The 20,000-nt window shown below is 42.0% G+C and overlaps 2 protein-coding genes across 2 annotated transcripts in view; one reads left to right on the top strand and one right to left on the bottom strand.

Annotated features, from left to right (window-relative positions):
* Positions 1–5,429, top strand: part of fam83fb (family with sequence similarity 83 member Fb) — a 7,458-nt gene extending 2,029 nt beyond the window's left edge. The window contains exons 2-5 of the mRNA XM_063880807.1: positions 3,069–3,236; positions 3,319–3,440; positions 3,731–4,443; positions 4,749–5,429. Of these exons, the coding sequence (XP_063736877.1) occupies positions 3,069–3,236; positions 3,319–3,440; positions 3,731–4,443; positions 4,749–4,795 (1,050 nt within the window). The 3' untranslated portion in view covers positions 4,796–5,429. The remainder of the gene's footprint in view (positions 1–3,068; positions 3,237–3,318; positions 3,441–3,730; positions 4,444–4,748) is intronic.
* Positions 5,430–7,599: 2,170 nt separating this feature from the next.
* cyth4b (cytohesin 4b) overlaps positions 7,600–20,000 on the bottom strand; it is a 13,660-nt gene continuing 1,259 nt past the window's right edge. The window contains exons 2-13 of the mRNA XM_063880831.1: positions 17,833–17,915; positions 17,637–17,701; positions 15,611–15,677; positions 14,416–14,534; positions 13,472–13,552; positions 12,677–12,789; positions 12,323–12,471; positions 11,476–11,587; positions 10,517–10,593; positions 8,861–8,932; positions 8,593–8,747; positions 7,600–8,441 (exon numbers count right to left, since the gene is read on the bottom strand). Of these exons, the coding sequence (XP_063736901.1) occupies positions 8,360–8,441; positions 8,593–8,747; positions 8,861–8,932; positions 10,517–10,593; positions 11,476–11,587; positions 12,323–12,471; positions 12,677–12,789; positions 13,472–13,552; positions 14,416–14,534; positions 15,611–15,677; positions 17,637–17,701; positions 17,833–17,915 (1,175 nt within the window). The 3' untranslated portion in view covers positions 7,600–8,359. The remainder of the gene's footprint in view (positions 8,442–8,592; positions 8,748–8,860; positions 8,933–10,516; positions 10,594–11,475; positions 11,588–12,322; positions 12,472–12,676; positions 12,790–13,471; positions 13,553–14,415; positions 14,535–15,610; positions 15,678–17,636; positions 17,702–17,832; positions 17,916–20,000) is intronic.

The raw sequence follows: 20,000 nt of genomic DNA, 5'->3' as shown, positions 1-20,000 counted from the left end.
ATCTAGTTCCTCTACAGTGACATGTTTACATGCTTTAATCTTCAAAAAGCGCTTTATTTTTCCAGTGCTTTGCTATTGGTCAAGTCACTATGTTTCCAAAGTAAACAAAGGAGTCCAATGGAGGTGTTTCAGGCATGAGGGGGAAGGGTGCGGGAGAGAAACTTCCTCTAGGGAGGGAACAGAGGGATTTTAGCCTTCGCAGACCATTTACGTGCACTAAAAGCAGTGGTTCAGTCAGTAAGGGCTTGGACTGGGAATCGTAGGGTCGCCGGTTCAATTCCCAGAACAGACTTGAAATATGGAAGGTGGACTGCTACTTGGAGAGGTCCCAGTCACCTCCTGCTGTGGTGCCCTTGAGCAAGGCACCGGACACCTCCAATCCCCCCTCCCCATTGCTCCCCGGGCGCTGCACGATAGCTGCCCACTGCTCCCAGTACTAGGATGGGTTAAATGCAGAGGACCAATTTCACTGTGTGTGCTCTGCTGTGTGCATGTGTGTGAGGGTTTCATCCTCTGATTCTATCTATCTATCTAAAACCAATATTACATTACATTTAGATGACATTTTTATCCACAGCAACTTGTATATGTGCAAAGATTCAACTAGTGCAGATATGTTCACTTCAAGCAGGTCATACGGTTGTAAGTGCTGGTGAATTTGATACGAGGCCTAAATGAATCATAATACACACTATAAACACACTACAGGGAAGGGAGAACCCCCAAAAGGCCCCAAAAGGCCTCTTTAACTTCATATTATACCCATTTAAAAAGGTTTTAGGGTGTTTCCGAGGTTGTCAGGCGAACAAAAAGTGAAATAGACATGCACCCGTGGAATGCAACTCACCTGGTTGTATGTTATCAGAAAGACACAGAGCTTTTCTCAGGATACAAAACACACCCAGTTCTGCTGGAACCAACCTTATAATCTTTACACCTTATTTCTAACTGCTTAAACAAATGTTCCAGTCGAACCAGGTCTCAGCTTTCTCCTCAGTGAGACTCAGGTGGAAACAACAGGACAGAGGAAGAGTGCATGTTTTTTCCATGACTTATTTTTCCAGGGAACTGTGGAGTAACACACATTTCATAACCCTCCCTCCTCTGAACATGTCCATACATGTTTGAAAATTCATTCTCCCTTTTCTTTTTTTATCCGAAACATCATAACGAGTATTATCTGGAAATAAAATGCATCTCTCTGCCTGTAAAACACTTTAGTTTACATGCAGAAAACATTTCTAAATGTCGAGATTTGGAAAAAAATCTGAAATAAAAACAGAAAGGAGAAAAAATGGGAGACACAAAAGTGATCATTTCAAAAACAATATCGAAAATGAAAAAGTCGACATTCATAGAAAATGTCTGAAGTTTGAAAATAAGTCAGATCTTTCAGGAAAAAACTGATCGTTTTGAAGAAATACTTGAAAAGAGTTGAAATCTGAAGTTTGAAAAGAAACTCATTAAATCCTGAAGCCTTTTTTCTGTGGCCTGATTTCACCTCTAAGGTCTTATAATGATTACATGTTGTTAGATTGGTATGTCAGTTCCGGCAATGCTGTTATTGTGTTGGGTGTAATGAGCACTGAACCCCCCCCCCCACACACACACACACAGCTACTAGGAATTGTTTTTATTTGGTGTTAGAGCACCGGGGTTAGTGGAGAAACCTCTGCGGACCCCAGTGCTCTCACAGAGGAGAAAGTGAACGCTGTGTGGAAGGATTTCTGAAGACACGTCTAAGTCCTTAACTCCTCAGCTGATCTCCTTTTGTTGTCGTAAAGCTCCATCTCTGTGAAGTGTCAGTCTGACGGGAACACAGCGGAGGGATTAAACAGAGCCCAGCAGCTAACACCCCTTCAAGTGGCTGTCCTCTTTGTTAGCTCTTCAATAAAACCGTCCGTCTGCGAGCATTTCACGGAGGTTAATTATTAGCCTTACAAAGGGGACATGGATGGGAGGCCGAGCAGTGAGTCTGAGCGGAGGTTCGTCTCTTTTGAGTGGTTAATGCGTTTTACTTCCTGCCAGAGTACCATTTAAAAAGACCTAACGGCGCCCAAAATATCATGCATTTTCACATCTAAATTCCCAGATCTGTGCCTCGACTCACTCGACCTCATGGCTCGTGTTTTCTCTGCAGTGCAGACCTTATATAGACAGCTGTGTGGCTTCCCCAATCATGTCCAATCAGCTGAATTTACCACAGGTGGAGAAATAGGAGCCCTGTCATAGCTAAGGATCTGGAGACTCGATGTGTTATTTGAGATTAAAAATGTTTTAATTCAAGAATAAAATGTAAAAAAATACAAAATTCACTTTATATTATTAATAATAATAAAGAGAATAACACAAGTAATTAATATTACTACTTCTACAAATAATAAATAATAATAATAATAAAACTATACAACTAAAAACACCCAACAATTATATTACTAAATGTATAATAATAAAACCAAGAGAAAATGTAACAACTACTAAAAAACAAAAATAATAATAATAATTATAATAATAATAATAATAATAAAAATAATAATAAAAATAATAAATAATAATAGTTATAATAATAATAATAATAATAATAAAAATAATAATATTTAATAATAATAATAATAAAAATAATAAAAATAATAAAAATAATAATATTTAATAATAATAATAATAAAAATAATAATAAAAATAATAATAATAACAATAATAATAATAATAATAATAACAATAATAATAATGATAATAATAATAATAATAATAATAATGATAATAATAATAAAAATAATAATAATAATAATAATAATAATAATAATAATAATAATAATAATAATAATAATAATAACACTAAGAGAAAAAACCACATAAATAATAGAACTACCAAAACCTTTAAAAAGAATACTAACAATATCAATAATAATAGCACATAATAAAATATCTACTAAATGTCACGTTTTCCACACATGGAAACCTTTGTAACTCATTTGAACAGTTTTAGCACAGGCTGCAACATTACACACTGTGAAAAGTCTGAGTCATTTCTCAAAGCGTGGCATAATAAATCGCTGTTCCTCCTGCAGGTGATAGCGATCGTGATGGACATGCTGACGGACGTGCAGATCCTGCAGGACCTGATGGACGCCGCCTCTCGTCGCTCTGTGCCCATTTACATCCTGTTGGAGAACCAAGCCGTGCCGCACTTCCTGGATATCTGCCACCGGCTGAATATCGGATCACAGCACCTCCGGGTGAGAACATAAAGAAGATGAACGTAGCAGAATGCTCCTGGATACAGCCCTAACCCTAACCCCTAATCCTCTGTGTCTGCAGAACATCAGAACCAGGACTCTCCAGGGTGTTGGCTTCGGTTTGTCGTTCGGCAGGCTGCCCGGCGCCCTCTGTAATAAATACATGCTCATCGACGGGGACAAAGTCATGTTTGGGTCCTACAGGTGAGGTCTGACTGAGTCCTTTTAGCTTCAGCACTTTATAAGGCTCATGCATAAAGTGAGTCATGAAGGAAAACAGAACGCCCAACAGGGGGGGTCATTGAGCCCATCGAGAAGCTGACCTTACACAGGTCTGTTAGCGAGAATGAACAACCTCTGTGATGTCCAAATTGACCAATCAGAATCAAGTATTCAACCAAGCCGTGAATAATATGATCTACAGTTTACTCTAAATTACGAATGAGTACACAGACTGGAGCTGATAAGTGTTGTAACATCCGTCTCTGTCTCAGCTTCTCCTGGTGTACGGCCCGTATGGATCGGAACATGATCACCGTGATGACGGGTCAGGTGGTGGACTCCTTCGATCAGGACTTCCGAGAGCTTTACGCCATCTCCGAGAAGCTGGACCTCTGGAAGGAGTTCCACGTCAGCCCGCCTGCTACCAGTGCCACCATATCTTCCAAAGTGGGCCCCAAACGCCCGTCTCTGCCGGCGACCACCTCCCGCTTCCAGGTCAGCTTAGGGGACTCGCGCAACGCTGGTGTCCAGGTTCCTGCACACAAGTACCACAACCCCAAATACTTACTGGCGCTCGGGGAAATCCAGCGTCCAACAGGTTCTCTGCAGGAGCCAGGACCCAAGAGGGGGTTAGCTCTGCCAGAGGATCCTCAGGAGATGGGAAGACCTCGAGTGACCAGCAGTGAAAGGCTGGGTCCGCTGCCCTCTGATGCTCCTGGAGACAGCTTCAAGAGGACAAACGGAGTCCCACAGGAGAAGAAAGGCCGACTCAGATGGAAGTTGTTCAGGAGGAAATCGTCCAATAAGGATATTTTGGATACAAGCCTTGCGGGCACTACCAGCCCCTCACTCTCAGAGAGCAACAGGACGGACGAGAACAAGGACGACTTTGAGGTGATCGTGAAGTCTCCGTCCAAGAGTTGGCTGCCCAAACTGGGCCGACGGACATCCAGGCAGTCCGTCAACACCGCACAGGACAATGAGAGTAAGTCAGGAATACAAAATAAACAGTTTGAATCCAGGGCTGTGTGGGAGAGGAACTCCCTCTGGTGGAAACACAGGGATGTTAGCCTTTGCAGACCATTTACATGCACTAAAACCTTTAGAAGACACAGGAAGCCTTATCTTAGGTTTAAGTGTAAAACGCCCTAAGATTTATCTGATGTTATCCTTATTTATACCAAACCACAGTAATACTCAACTGTTAATCCTCTAGTATTTTATAGTAACTCATGAATTCTACATGCTGATCTCTTGTTAATTATGTGACTGTCTTTGGTTTTTATTCAGGTGTGAAGAGTCAAAGTCGACGGAAACCTTTGTGTAATATTTCCTGAGGAGAACCTGCTGCTGTCTGACCAAAAAACGGACAACATCTTTTTGAAATGGATTAGAAAATGACTCACTGACGTCACCTTAAACTGTGCAGTAAAAGTACTTTATCCAGTGCCTTAGAGAGAGACCACAGGAGTGAACAGTTATTCATGCACTGACATATTCGGAGATTGGTGCCAAATGTGTATTGTTTACTATAAAAGCCATATGCTGGAGTGTCTGTAACCCTGATGGGCTTTTAGCCGGTGATTGTTTGCTCTGCATGTTGATATATGAATATATGTTTCTGTAAAGCATTACATGGATTTTATTCCTGCCAACTGAAGTAGTGCTCAGGTACCAGATCATTTAAAAGAAGTGTTTATCTAAGGTTAAACAGGACTACACTTCCTAACCGCCAAAGGTGAACTACAGCTGAGTCCAGAGCAAAGTGTGTAAATCTCTCAGAGAAATCTGATGGATTTCCAATGTTTCACCTCTACTGATCACCCCTGTTGATATGGGCCATCGTCTGTGTGTGTACAGGACTTTATATAGTCAGTAATATCTGTGAAATAATATTCTATAGAGTTTATTCCAATGTCCATTTGTGGGATCTCTTCTACAATGTGCACAATAAAGCATCTCTACTTTAAAGAGTCCTCTCCTGCTCAGTATGTAGAGTCTCTACTTTAAAGAGTCCTCTCCTGCTGATGTTCAGGTGTATATCAGTATGTAGTGTCTCTACTTTAAAGAGTCCTCTCCTGCTGATGTTCAGGTGTATATCAGTATGTAGTGTCTCTACTTTAAAGAGTCCTCTCCTGCTGATGTTCAGGTGTATATCAGTATGTAGAGTCTCTACTTTAAAGAGTCCTCTCCTGATGTTCAGGTGTATATCAGTATGTAGTCTCTACTTTAAAGAGTCCTCTCCTGCTGATGTTCAGGTGTATATCAGTATGTAGTGTCTCTACTTTAAAGAGTCCTCTCCTGCTGAGGTTCAGGTGTATATCAGTATGTAGTGTCTCTACTTTAAAGAGTCCTCTCCTGCTGATGTTCAGGTGTATATCAGTATGTAGAGTCTCTACTTTAAAGAGTCCTCTCCTGCTGATGTTCAGGTGTATATCAGTATGTAGAGTCTCTACTTTAAAGAGTCCTCTCCTGCTGATGTTCAGGTGTATATCAGTATGTAGAGTCTCTACTTTAAAGAGTCCTCTCCTGCTGATGTTCAGGTGTATATCAGTATGTAGGGTCTCTTTTTTAAATGTGCATCGCTTCAGAGATGAGGCATCACTGTGATCATAGCTCCCCCTGGTGGTGACTCTCTGCATTTACTATAAGATGCACAACTGATGATTGCAGTGCTCAAAGCTAACGCTAGCTGCTTCTGCTTCTCTTTGTACCTCAGGGAGGAACTTCAGGGCTGATGGGAACTGAGGTGGGGGGTGAGGGGGGGGGGGGCGATGTGGTGCAACACTGAAACAGGAAGTCAGCACTGCAGTAGGAAGAGGCGTTCACTCGTGTATATAGACTGACACAAACACGGCATGTTGTTTCCTGTTAAGAGTTGCTTCTTATTGTTTATCCCAAAACACAGAAGTAAAATAAGGTCAGCGAAATGTATTTCATTTAAGTGAATTCAATTATTTTCAACTGTCACAAGTTTGATTTACACAAATACACCTCACACATCAGCCTTCAGTCACACAATGAGTTATTTTAAGGTTAGAGTTTACATGTTCTTGTAGAAAAATCATTGGACACTCATTGCTTGTATGTTAGATATCTTAGAGCAGGGGTGTGCAAACTCTTTCCCCCGAGGGCCACATTCAGAAAAATACACAAAGGTCTAGGCCCCTCATTAGAGGTGAGTTATATCACCTCATAAGTTAAGTTAGAAGTTAGAAAAATAGATCAAATGTCAGTAAATTAATTGAATATGATTTAGGAAACATTGCAGCTCTCCTTAGGGTTTACTTTAGTCAGCAGCTCCTTCCTTAAATCAGAAGCCTCAGATTGCTTAACATAAGAGGAAATACGAAGGGTCTATTTCAAGCTTGTTGTGCAAAGAAGTTTTTCCATTCAACTCAGGTTTGTTAGAATATGTTTTGAGCATTAACTGACTGAATTTATTTTGAAAGTTGGGCTCATTAACAAAAGAATACTGCTGTGTAATTTGTGCTTACATATATATTTGAGAAGTACAATCTTAGACAATAATTAGCTGAGAGCAGATTGAAAACAGTAGTTTGGACACCTCTGTCTTCAAATGGACGGGACTTAAAGGCGAACAACTCAATTATTTATGAGCCTTTAATACAAAACAATCTACGACTTTGTTGAGGAATGCTGATTTATGATGAAGGAGACTTTGGATAACACAATAGGAAGAGGGCACTCATGGATTTGGACTTTTGTCGGGTGTTTAAATGTCTAACTCCACACTGGGTCAAGATGCATTTGAGTCATGTTTTATGAGAGTTGGGTTCATTGTTGAAAGCGCTGCACACCCAAATATCATGCCGTTGATACCATGGTGTCCTCTATATGTTTGCAATACAACGTCCAGAACAAGGTGTTGAATATAAATACTGCAAGACAATTTCATAAATGCAAAGGAAGCTGATCAGAACGTTTGTGTGTGTTAGTGCGATACAATTAGATGCTTTCTAATCCTGTGTACGTGAAACTGCACACACTCAAAAAGGTGGTTTTACCCTTCACTAAACACACACACACACACACACACACACACACACACACACACACACACCACAATATAAGAAAGTAAGGTGTGGTCTGATGGTTTTCAAGACTCAGGAAACAGCCGTCACCGAAACCTTTTATTAAATAAATCATGATAGAAAAACAACAATACTTATAACACTGAACACAAAACAGCTGAACAATTCCTTTCATATATTACAGTGTATGCATTGTGATCAAATAAAAACAAAACACATGTTTATTGCACTTATTGCACCGTGCTATAAAGGTGAGTCAAATATTACAGGTTAGGTCTGATTAGAACAAGAACCGTGCATTTAAACAGCAATACTACGTTTAGAAGTCCCTGAAATAGTACAAAAACATCAACATGTTTATCTTGAATGCTTAAAAATTGATCAGTATTTACAAAATGAAGCTCAAGCCAAGAGACAGGAAGAGTTGCGTCGAAATAAAGATCAGCTGGACGTAAATAAAGCTGAAGTTACTTATAAGTGTCCATCTCTGAGCCTTGTGAGAACCGTTTTGAATAATCTTCCCTTTTCAAAGCATGCTCTGCCCGGACAACAGATGCTTAATTTCTCTCCCTCTTTGTAAAAACTAGAACTGTCGGAGCTGGATATCGACAAAGATGGCAGAAGATATAACTCTCAACAAAATGAGTCAACGTTTTCATCTCTGACACGCTTCGGTTCAGTCTGTAAAAAAAGGGAAGTGGAAAGAGAAGTCATTCTTTTTAGCATCCAGTGTTCTCGCTCAGTTGTGTTACTCGGTGGTGGGGGCTGAACCCACTTTGGGGAGGTACTATTAAGTCCATGCAGATGTGTGTGTGTGTGTGTGTGTGTGGGGGGGGGGGGGGGGGCTCAGTCCTGAGGAGCTTGGTTTATCACTTTCTTCTTACGGACTGAGACCAAGTCATAGAACGGATCCTTGGTGATGCTCGCCCTGTCAGACGTGGAGGAAGAGCGTCGTTATTGAGACACCGATGCTGCAATATGAGTGCAATGTGTGTGTGTGTGTGTGTGTGTGTGCGTGCGTGCGTGCGTGCGTGCGTGCGTGCGTGCGTGCGTGCGTGCGTGTGTGTGTGTTGTCTGACCTGATGGCCTCGATCCAAGAGTCCCTCTCCTCTGCGCCGGCGGCACAGATGGTGTATGACTGGTGCTTCCCCTCCACCACTCGGCCGTCCGTCTCTGTTTTACACGCCTTGATCTTCTGCCCTCGACTGTTGGGGTTGTACAGCTCCAGACAGTACTAGACGACACAACAGAACCGAGCAACAATCAATCTATGAGTCTAAATTCTCTTGACCTGACTTGAGGACACCCCTTGTTCCAGATAGAACCAGCGTTGACAGTAGATCTTACCGGTTTGCGCGGATACGGCACCTCCCTCACACAAAGGTTCTCCAGAGGGATGATGCCTCTGGGCTCTTTATCCTGCAGACAGATACAAAAAGATGGAGTTAGTGAGGTGCATCTATCAGAAGGGCAAGAAGGAAGAGTAAAAATGGAATTGGCGTCACAAACCAGAGGGGAAGCAGGAGACAAAGCTACATGAGCTCTACACTGATGAAGGTGTAGTTATTCGCCCTAAAGATAAAAAATGACTTGTGTTTTGGGAGTGATCTATGAAACCATTTAACGTCCAAAGACAACTTCAGCATTTTCAAAACCGTTCCTGGTAAAGGACCGAGGGTTGCTATCAATATTAAAACAACCAAGGTCTACGTGATGTGTAAGCCCTACCAAAAACCATCAGCTCCAATATAAGAGGTTTTATAGCAGGCAACTAAATGTGAGTGGTGCTTTAATTTTAGGATGCAGTGTTTTTAGGTAAGACAAACTTGAAATTAGCATAGCAAGGGCCTGTACTACCAAGGCCAAGCTGAAGGCGGCTAACGTTGGGCTTTGAAGGAACTACAGCACGGTCACATGACTTCAGGTCTCCACCGCTAAGCTAAAGGCGGCTAATGTTGGGCTATAAAGGAACTACAGCACGGTCACATGACTTCACGTCTCCACCACTAAGCTAAAGGCGGCTAATGTTGGGCTATAAAGGAACTACAACACGGTCACATGACTTCACGTCACCACCGCTAAGCTAAAGGCGGCTAATGTTGGGCTATAAAGGAACTACAGCACGGTCACATGACTTCACGTCTCCACCGCTAAGCTAAAGGCGGCTAATGTTGGGCTATAAAGGAACTACAACACGGTCACATGACTTCACGTCACCACCGCTAAGCTAAAGGAGGCTAATGTTGGGGCTATAAAGGAACTACAGCACGGTCACATGACTTCACGTCTCCACCGCTAAGCTAAAGGAGGCTAATGTTGGGCTATAAAGGAACTACAGCACGGTCACATGACTTCACCTCACCACCGCTAAGCTAAAGGAGGCTAATGTTGGGCTATAAAGGAACTACAGCACGGTCACATGACTTCACCTCACCACCGCTAAGCTAAAGGCGGCTAATGTTGGGCTATAAAGGAACTACAACACGGTCACATGACTTCACGTCTCCACCGCTAAGCTAAAGGAGGCTAATGTTGGGCTATAAAGGAACTACAGCACGGTCACATGACTTCACCTCACCACCGCTAAGCTAAAGGAGGCTAATGTTGGGCTATAAAGGAACTACAGCACGGTCACATGACTTCACCTCACCACCGCTAAGCTAAAGGAGGTTAATGCTGGTTTACTGACGCACTTTATGTGGTAGAACAAATCGTTAAAATCTCTTGTGTTAACCACTGACATTATTTCAGGATAACAACCAAAAACACATTCAGAAAACCATTGACCTCAAGAAGAGGGGACAGGAAGTGTTAACATGCTGACCCATTTTCTGGTTTGGGACTCATTCCTGCTGCGCAGTAAAACATTGAGAGTCATTCTAACAAGTGACGGGTTGAATGGTGAAAGAAACACACAAAATAGAAAGACTTATTCTAGGGCTGAAAGACGTTCAGATACTGTGGGTCAAGCTGCCTTAAAAAGGAGCATTGTGGGAGCCTTACAGTGGTGAACTCAAAGTAGTAGAGGCAGTTGTCGGTCAGGATGAACCATCGCCTCTTCCACGTCTTTACCCGACCTCCTGAAATATAGAGGAAGCCAAACATGAAGATCTTTTTTGTGCGCTGGTAGTTGTCAGTTTAGTTTCTGGACATTAAGACGTACTCCTGAGGTGATGTGTTTGAAGAAAAGCTTCTGCATAACCTAACACTGAAAGCATGTGGTTTGCATGCAAAGATGTAAAGGTGTACTCCATTGTTGGGTAATGTTCCGATCGCTTCCTCTCTACTTTCCTGTTCTTAGCCTCATTAAGGGGCTAAGCTAAATACAAGGCAGAGCAAAGTCAAACCGCTTCTCGAAAGGGTTAGACACTCTAGTTTTTAAATCGGTTTGACAAATGAACAATAACAATAATAATTGAGCTTCATTTATGTAACACTCTTACAGCAGGTGCAGCTCAAAGCGCTTTACAACACGGCACACATCACAGACGAAAATCAAAAAGAATACATTCACCTCAGATCAAATGCTAAGACCTTTTTTTGGACAGGTTAAAACACAAGGAGGTAACAGTTATGATCATAAAATCAAAAAACACAATGATCCACCTCGAAATAATAAAGAAAGACAAAATAAACTGACACCAAAATATAAGAAACCTATAAAATAAACATGTAATGAAAACGTATTGATAATTATAATAGAAGATAGACCATGAACAGATTAAAAGACCCACTTAAAAGGAAATGTCGCTGATAAAACTGATGAATAATATAAGTTAAAACATAGAAAACCTTTCAAATAAATAAAACTATATACAATTATATACTAAAAAGTACGTCATGGATACTAAAAGTTCACTTTTATGAAGGAGGGTGTCGCTGATACGAAGCTAATTAAATCAGACGTGTCTTCAGCTGTAAAATAATCCCTTTAAACTGATTGTTTTGCAGAGGTGCCTTACCGAGTTTGAGGAGCCAGCCTTCTCTGTCCGGGTTGAAGAAGGTGTGAGTCAGATCATTCCCATCATCCTCTGGGATTTTGAAGGGCTCGTTGCGAATGCTCTCGTAAAGTTTCTGAGTGGAAAGAAAAGAAAGGAGTTAAACAACTGCAACCATTCAATGTCGTTTCTACCAAAACTAAGAGATTAACTAAAGGAGGAAGAGATCCCCTAATGGCTATTTCATCGTGAGAAAAATCAGTGAGAGAAACCCTGTTTGTGGGTTAGAGGAGGTGTTGACAGATTTTCTGCCACTTCTACTTTTCTCCACTACATGTATTTAATCCCTTCAGTTGCTAGGCAGATTCTGATGAATGATGGTAAATATAATCTCCCTTAAATCAGACTGTAGTTCACCTGCAGTAAATCCAGCAGCTACCCTGCAGTATACAAAGCCATTCAAACTATCTGCACCTTTACCAGCTCTGAGAACACTTTAATGATCAATCATTATAAAACATATCAGAGATATTATTCTGAAATGGACCAATCAGACAATGAGTACTTTTACTGTCGCTACTTTAAGTACATTTAGAGGAGAGTACTTTCTACTTTCACTGGAGGAACATTTAGAATACTTTTACTGTGACAGAGTATTCCTACACTCTGGTACTTCTACTTTACTCAAGTACAAGACCTGAGTACTTCTACTTTACTCAAGTACAAGACCTGAGTACTTCTACTTTACTCAAGTACAAGACCTGAGTACTTCTACTTTACTCAAGTACAAGACCTGAGTACTTCTACTTTACTCAAGAACAAGACCTGAGTACTTCTACTTTCAGTTTTTGAGATTGGGAGCCATCCTCACCGAGAGCAGGTCATTGGGTAGATCCTCCCCGTTGTTGATGCCTCTGTTCATGGAGATGAAGCGCTCCAGGGGGGTCTTGTCCTTCACGTTGGGGTTGTGGAGGCTGGTGTTGAGCATGATGATGGCAAAGGACAGGATGTAGCATGTGTCTGGATGTCAGAGACAGCAACAAGATGGGGAAGTGTTCAAGTTTAGTCACAGCAAAGTAGTTCACATAACTACAGAGTGAGTTCAGATAAACATAAAGAGGAAACGAAAGGCAAACATTAAGGTGATGTGGTCACTTTGACACCCCCCCCCCCCCCACACACACACACACAGGAAGAGGACAGATGTTTACTGAGGGACGCTCACCTGTGGACTGGAAGACCTGAGCGTTGCAGTCGCAGTAGCGTGTAGCGAAGGCCTCCATCATGCGGTCGATCTTCTGAGCTTCACCAGGCAGCCGGAAACTCCACAGGAACTGTCTGTCACATACAAAGACCACCCTCACATTAACCTCTGTGGGAACGTGTGTTTGTTATAGTTACATGACCAGCGTTTGAACTTCACCATGCATCTGGATAAAGTGCGTTGGAGGCCCAGTTTCCTGAGTGACGGGCACAACACTGGTGTGAAATTAACACACACTGTGGGATTTGAGCTGATTTTTTTTAGGTCATATTTTCCTTCACACGACAGTCATATCATTCAACCACATCTCTTAATTTGGTCTTACACTTTTGACATGACCTAATGAACTTTAACTTAAGAAATAGTTCTTTACATTTACGTGAGAACTAGAGAGATTTCAAAGTCACGTCAGAAACATATTTACTATTCGCTAAACAACACTGGTAAAAACAGTGCCATGAAAGATAAGTCAAATTATACTAAGTCTAGGAAATATCAGCAACACCATGAGGAGGATTTAAAGATGGGAGATTTTTTTTAAAGCATCACTGTTCAAACAAACTTGGCAACATTTTGGAGGATTGTAAAAATGTTCTGTATTGATTGTTAGTTGCTGGACCTTTTCAAGCCAAACCAAAGTGACGACTGATTTTATGAGCTTTGTGACTCAAAAAGGACAGTAGTTGCATACAGCCCTCTACCAGAGCGTAACACAGTACAGTAGATGAGACAGGAGTGAAGGTAAACCAAGCTGACCTGAGGGCCTGCACCAGATTGAGGTCGGAGAATTCGTGCAGCTCCACAAAGGCCTTCAGGGTCTGGAGGTGGAGCTCCTCCCTGTTGGACAGGTCGGGGGAGGAAAGCACATTAAACCAGAGGAAGGTTTTCACTTGCTCTGTTAGAACATGCACAATACCCCACTGCGGATTTTAAAAACGGCGTGTCTAAATGAGACGACTGAACGTCAACAAGCCCAACATTAGCGGCCTTTAGCTTAACGGTGGTGACCTGAAGTCATGTGACCGTGCTGTAGTTCCTTTATAGCCCAACATTAGCCTCCTTTAGCTTAGCGGTGATGACGTGAAGTCATGTGACCGTGTTGTAGTTCCTTTCTAGCCCAACATTAGCCTCCTTTAGCTTAGCGGTGGAGACGTGAAGTCATGTGACCGTGTTGTAGTTCCTTTCTAGCCCAACATTAGCCTCCTTTAGCTTAGCGGTGGGGACGTGAGGTCATATGACCGTGCTGTAGTTCCTTTATAGCCCAACATTAGCCTCCTTTAGCTTAGCGGTGGTGACCTGAAGTCATGTGACCGTGCTGTAGTTCCTTTATAGCCCAACATTAGCCTCCTTTAGCTTAGCGGTGGAGACGTGAAGTCATGTGACCGTGTTGTAGTTCCTTTCTAGCCCAACATTAGCCGCCTTTAGCTTAGCAGTGCTGGTGAGGGTTTTGTGGAGGGAGGCCAAGGAGAATCTAAGTTCCAGGTTGGCCTACCAAAATACTTGTATTCCCTTCTTCTTTCTCATGGCCGCTTTTCATTCCTCCCCCTTTCCTTCCTCCTGTACTTCTTATTTTAATGTGGGATTTCATTTTCTTTCTTCCCTTCATTAACTTCCTCCTCCTTCTCCTTTATCTATCTTTTTAAGATCCTGCTCCTCTTTGCCATTGGCCTAATTATCCTCATTCGCCGCCTCTTGCTTACCTTTCTCCGAGGAATTCTCCAATGGCTGTCTTGTTGAGACCCTCCTCCTTGTAGAGGAACTCAGCGATGGATTGAGCATAATTATCCAACAGCTTGTTCTCCACCAGGTAATTGATGCCCTGCACACACAAACATTAATTTCAACAACAACTTATTTTCTGTGATTGATTTCATGGCTAAACCCTCCAAAGGTAATTTAAGGTTTATTACAGGACTTAAAACAAACGGGGTTCAGCTAGGGTCTCCATCAGGTCCCTGGCAACAAAGTACCACTGCTTCCAACACACACACACACACACACACACACACACACACACACACACACACACACACACACACACACACACACACACACACACACACACTGCCTGCCCGCTGTGGTTAAATGTGCTTAGTTTCATAATGAGCTCATCCCCGGTGTGTATGAGCGAGCAGCTAAAAAGGACGAAACTTCTATAATTCCAATTCCCCAAAAATCTGTTTCTCTTCCTCTTTATCTTCAAACACACGCTTTAGAGAAGAAAATAAATGATAAATAATATCCCTGGTTAGGTTATGACTCTTTTTTTTTAGTTATACTTCGTCTTTATTATCGTGAAAGTGTTAAAGTTGTAAAATGAAAACGTGAAAAGCAGACCTGACAACTGCGACCTGTCAATCACAAGGTAGCCCCGCCCCCCAAAAGCATACCCATTTACAAATTGAACATCAAGCCTTAGAGATGATACCATTAACTCACCAGGAAAAGGTTTACAAAGGTAGCAAATCAAGAGAAAAGCAGACTCCAATAAGACTCTTATTTGCAATTAATGGAATCAATATTCCTCCGATATTAGAGAGAAAGACCCTTGGTTTGTCACCTATAGGGTAACAAAGGGTGTGTTTCAAAGTCAAGAGAAAAGAATAGGGTTGACCTCTTCCAGTGAGCAAACAAAAGGCCATGTTTTACAGTTTATGTGTGGATGCAAACACAACAGCAACACGCATGCTGTCCACTAAAGCCACAGAAACTTCTGCTTCAGCGTCAGTCCGTCTTACAGCATCTCAGCTGTGGTTAACAGGGCGGAAGAGCTGTTTGCAGGGGCTGCTTAGTAGATATGGCTCATACACACAGTAAGAAGTCATTTCAGGCATTATGCTAATCAAGATATTTTAGCGCCTATCAACAGACACATGCAAGCTCTTCTCAGCTCACCTTTTTGGGGTCCATGTTGAACTTTTTCTTTCCATTTGAGAACTGTTTGCTCTTCTCCATGGTCTTGCTGCACGAAAGGGGCAAACACAAATGGATAGAGTTAATTAATAATAAATGATAAACTACATCAGACATTTCAGCAACAGAACACAGGAAAACCCTAACCTTTAAGAACAACCTCTATTACGTTTTATCTTGCACTCTTTCAAAACCATGCTAATTGTTTAGGCCTGTTTGGTTTAACCTGTTTTTATTCCCCGAACTCTGGATCTCAAAAGCAGCAACATACAGAGATGTGTTCCCATGATCTTGTTAAATTGTCATGTTCTGTGCTTGAGTAACATCGCACCTTGTCTTTTTTACTCACACTTCTCACTATGTTTTCTTAGAGCTCCTAACCAGCGCTAGGAGGTTTCAAGGTTTCAAGGTTTCATTGGTCATATGCACAGCAGATACAGCGTATATGTTGGCAATGAAAATCTTATGTCGCGTGCTCCTCCAACAACTCAACATACATGGTGCAGATAAGATAAATAAAATAGTGCAAAAAGAGAGAAGAATATTTACAATATCAACAATAAAGATTTGAGGATGTGAAATATATACATATGTGGAATACATTGAGAGTGTTTAAATACTTTACACTGTTGAATGAGGAGGTATGGACAGATGCATAGGAGCTGTAGTTTTTGAATCCCAACCAAAGAAAAACTGTTGGATATTTTCCGAATATTCAGTTCAGTACATTGTCAAAGATATCTATTTATCTCCAAGACATAATATATAAGCTTATTCTCTTTCTTTCTTTGGTGCCATAGAGACCATCTGTCTGGTATTTGAAATGGTTCTCTGATGTCTACAAAGAAGGTATATAACTTTGGTTGATCCAAAAAATATCCAGATGTGGTTTTACAGGCCCATTTACAACCCTATGATTTGGTCCCAGAATGAAACGAGCTGAATTGCCTTATTTAAATAATGATGACGAGCTCTGCTCTGATTGGCTGGTTTACAAGGAGCAATCCATGGCTGCCTCAGAGCCCACAGAAGTAAGAGAAGTTAGCTAAACTGTGAGAGATGAACCATGGAGGCTATTGGCATCCAACCTCACATGTCTGAGACTCTATCGGAGGAGGTAACCGATGAATCTGAAGAACAGCCAGTTGGTCGGAGATTGGAGAGCAGCGTTACGGAGTGGTGAGTGTTAGCGTTAGTGTTTCCAGCAGCTGCTGTATGCAGATGTCGGGGCTGGACTACCGTGTGTGACGTCACACACAGGGACTGTTGTAATTCACCTGTTGTACCGCTGTGATATGCATATTCATGATTTGCACGTGAAGGAGGAAACATGGTGTTTGAGGTCACGGTATGTCAGCTCAATGTTCCGAACTCTCCTTATTCCACTCTGCCAAGGTTAATACAGTGTTCCGTTGTATGGCACCTTTAATATATTGATACCGTTTATATATTTTCCACTCACCAGGAAGCCACTTATAATAGCCATTTAGCTTAGCTTAGCTTAATAATGCAAACTGCTAGCCCGAGTCAGTTGCAAAAAAGCAATACCCAACAAATGAACATGCATCATCTTCTTTGATCTGCAGTAAAATGTAAATGTTATCGGACGATGTGTTAGACTTTATATAGTCACAACATTTAGACAACACTCCTCAATCAACCGCAGACATGACGCTGGTCGGCTTTCCGCGATGTGTCAAGGTTTAAACATGTAACTTTTTTATGTATATGTCGAAATCAGAAATGAGAAAGAGTGTGCTGTGTTTTTCTCATGAAAGCCTGGCACTGATTGCGCAAAATGTGGTCACAGGAGACTTAAACTGGATTTGTCATTCATGAACGGGGACCCCAGCGTCGTCAGAAATAACCCAGAGGTGTGAACGATTGCCAAAAAGAAATGGAAACACAAGTGACATTGGAAAGCTAAGTAGGAGGGGTGACTGGTTGTTTATAAAAAGAAAGCCTGGTTAGTCAGGTAGGTGCGGGGGGTTCCCAGAGTTAAACTCACTTTTCCTCTCCAGACTCGAAGCTGAGTATACCTGCCATGATGTTGTCTATCTCCATCTTTAACTTCTGGAAATATAAAAGAAAAGCCTTTTGAATGGGATTCTTCAAATTGAAAGTCACACTCACAGAGAATTATAAAAGAAGACAGCAATTTCTTTTGATGGCGTAGATATCTGACAGAGAGTGTGTGTGTTTACCTGAATATCATCCAGAAGATCTTTCTTATACGTCTTAATGCTCTCAATCTCCATCTTCTCTTCTGTTGTAAAATCTGAGGAAACTACCAAAATGGGAACAAACACGTCAAATACATTCCAAGGAATTCAGAATACACATATTAATCAGCCCACACATTGAAATACAACATCTATTTAATGAACAGTAAGCTATCTTAAGGTTCTATCAGACATCAGCAGATTAATCACGTAGATAAAGACACTATTCGGTTTGAATGACCTCGTGTCTTCTGGTGTAAAACCACACACAATACCACCAGTGCATGGTATATTTAATTATAACCAAAGCAGGCGGAAGAAAGGTTTCTCTGGAAGTGTCAGACGGTGTGGTTTTCTCATGAAAGATATATACAGGATATAGTCTGAAACAGCTAAGTAGGGAAGGGCTATTTGTCATACCTCCTTTCTGTCAGCATCAATGTCTCCCTGCTCCTAAATTGAAATGACCATACAGTCTTGCACGTGCACTTCACTCAGCGTCAGCCAATCGACTTCTTACTCAATCTCTACGAGTCTGACCCAGGTACCCCGTTGGCTATCCTGGTCCCTAAATGGTGGAATGAGCTCCCCATTGACACCAGGACAGCAGACACAACATATGTGTGGATGACACGTTTAGGGTTTTGGTTTTCAATCCAATGTGGTCATTGCATCAAAGGAGTTACTGTGTTGGTGAAATAAAGTAACTCCCGTCAAATGATTGTAAAAGCGTTCGTTACTTTAACACATACTTTGCTGGGTTTCATTCTCCAGGTAATCTATCGATGAGTTACGAATTAAAGGAACAAGAGTGTGGATCTTAATCCCCAATAGCTCAGTGTTTCAGACCCCCAGCTGTCTGAAACCCCTCCATTGGACTCCTCTGTTTACATAGTGACATCACTATCGGACAATCGTGCTTCTATTGTCTAACGAGACTACGGAACGGGACATCTCTAAATGGTCGACCAATCACAACATGGGCAGGCCAGCTGACCAATCAGAGCAGGCTGGGCTCTGGTTTCAGACAGAGGGTGAACAGAGGTGCTGCAGCACAGGCAGTATGAGAGACATAAAGAGCTTTCTGGACATTAACGCATGGAGACATGTCCCAGGAGAGACACTCTGAAGGATCATGATAGGGCCCATTTCAGGAGGGAACATTTGCCCTGACAACTTCTGTGGGAATGCATCTATGAGTACAAACACACACAAACACACACTCTGCTAAAGGTTCAACATTGGAATACGAGTGTACAACAGGTTTATGAGGTTGGCTACAGGAAGTTATGCACCTGCATTTTTTTGTGGTAGGCTACTCTTACTGCCACTACCCTTTTTTTCTAGAAGAATGAGCCTGCAATAACCAAGTACAACAACTCACCTCCTCAGCATCTCTGTCAACTGGAACACGTCACTCTCACTTTACACTTACACTGTACATTTACATTTTACACACACATTCAAACCCACACACTTCACCTCCATGCCATGTTCCAGCCTCTGTGGCCACTTAAGGGGGGACGAAGAAGAAGAAGAAGAAGAAGAAGAAGAAGGAGGGGGAGGAGGAGGAGGGAGAGGAATAGGAGGAGGAGGGGGAGGAGGAGGAGGAGAGGATAGGAGGAGGAGGGGAGGAGGAGGAGGAGGAGGAGAAGAAGAAACAGAAGAAGAAGAAGAAGAAGAAGTTATACTTTATTGATCCCTTACAGGGAAATGTCTGAGACTTCAGTGTCTCCAGTGTCTTGAGCATCCGCTTCAAGACACTGGTACTGGCCCACCGAGCTGTGAGGGGATCTGCTCCTACTTACACCCATGCCCTGGTTAAACCATACAATCTTGTCGTGCACTTCACTTAGCGTCAGCCAATCGGCTTGTTACTCGAACTCTACGAGTCTGACCCAGGTACCCCGTTTGCTATCCTGGCCCCTAAATGGTGGAATGAGCTCCCCATTGACATCAGGACAGCAGACACAATTCCTTCTTGCAAAACATAAAGTTTGATTCTCTATGTTTTTTCTGCACTCATGGTAAGTCTCTTTGGGGAAAAGCATCGACCCATTGCACAGATTCATGAGCAAGATATTTGAATCTGTACATCCATGTCGAGCCTCTCTACAATTACTCCGTACAGATGCAATGTGCAAGGTACC

The sequence above is a fragment of the Eleginops maclovinus genome, chromosome 4 (genome assembly GCF_036324505.1).
Source record: "Eleginops maclovinus isolate JMC-PN-2008 ecotype Puerto Natales chromosome 4, JC_Emac_rtc_rv5, whole genome shotgun sequence".
In the NCBI taxonomy this organism is placed as follows: Eukaryota; Metazoa; Chordata; class Actinopteri; order Perciformes; family Eleginopidae; genus Eleginops; species Eleginops maclovinus.
The sequence above is the reverse complement of the archived record's forward strand: the minus strand, read 5'-3'. Positions and strand labels throughout refer to the sequence as shown.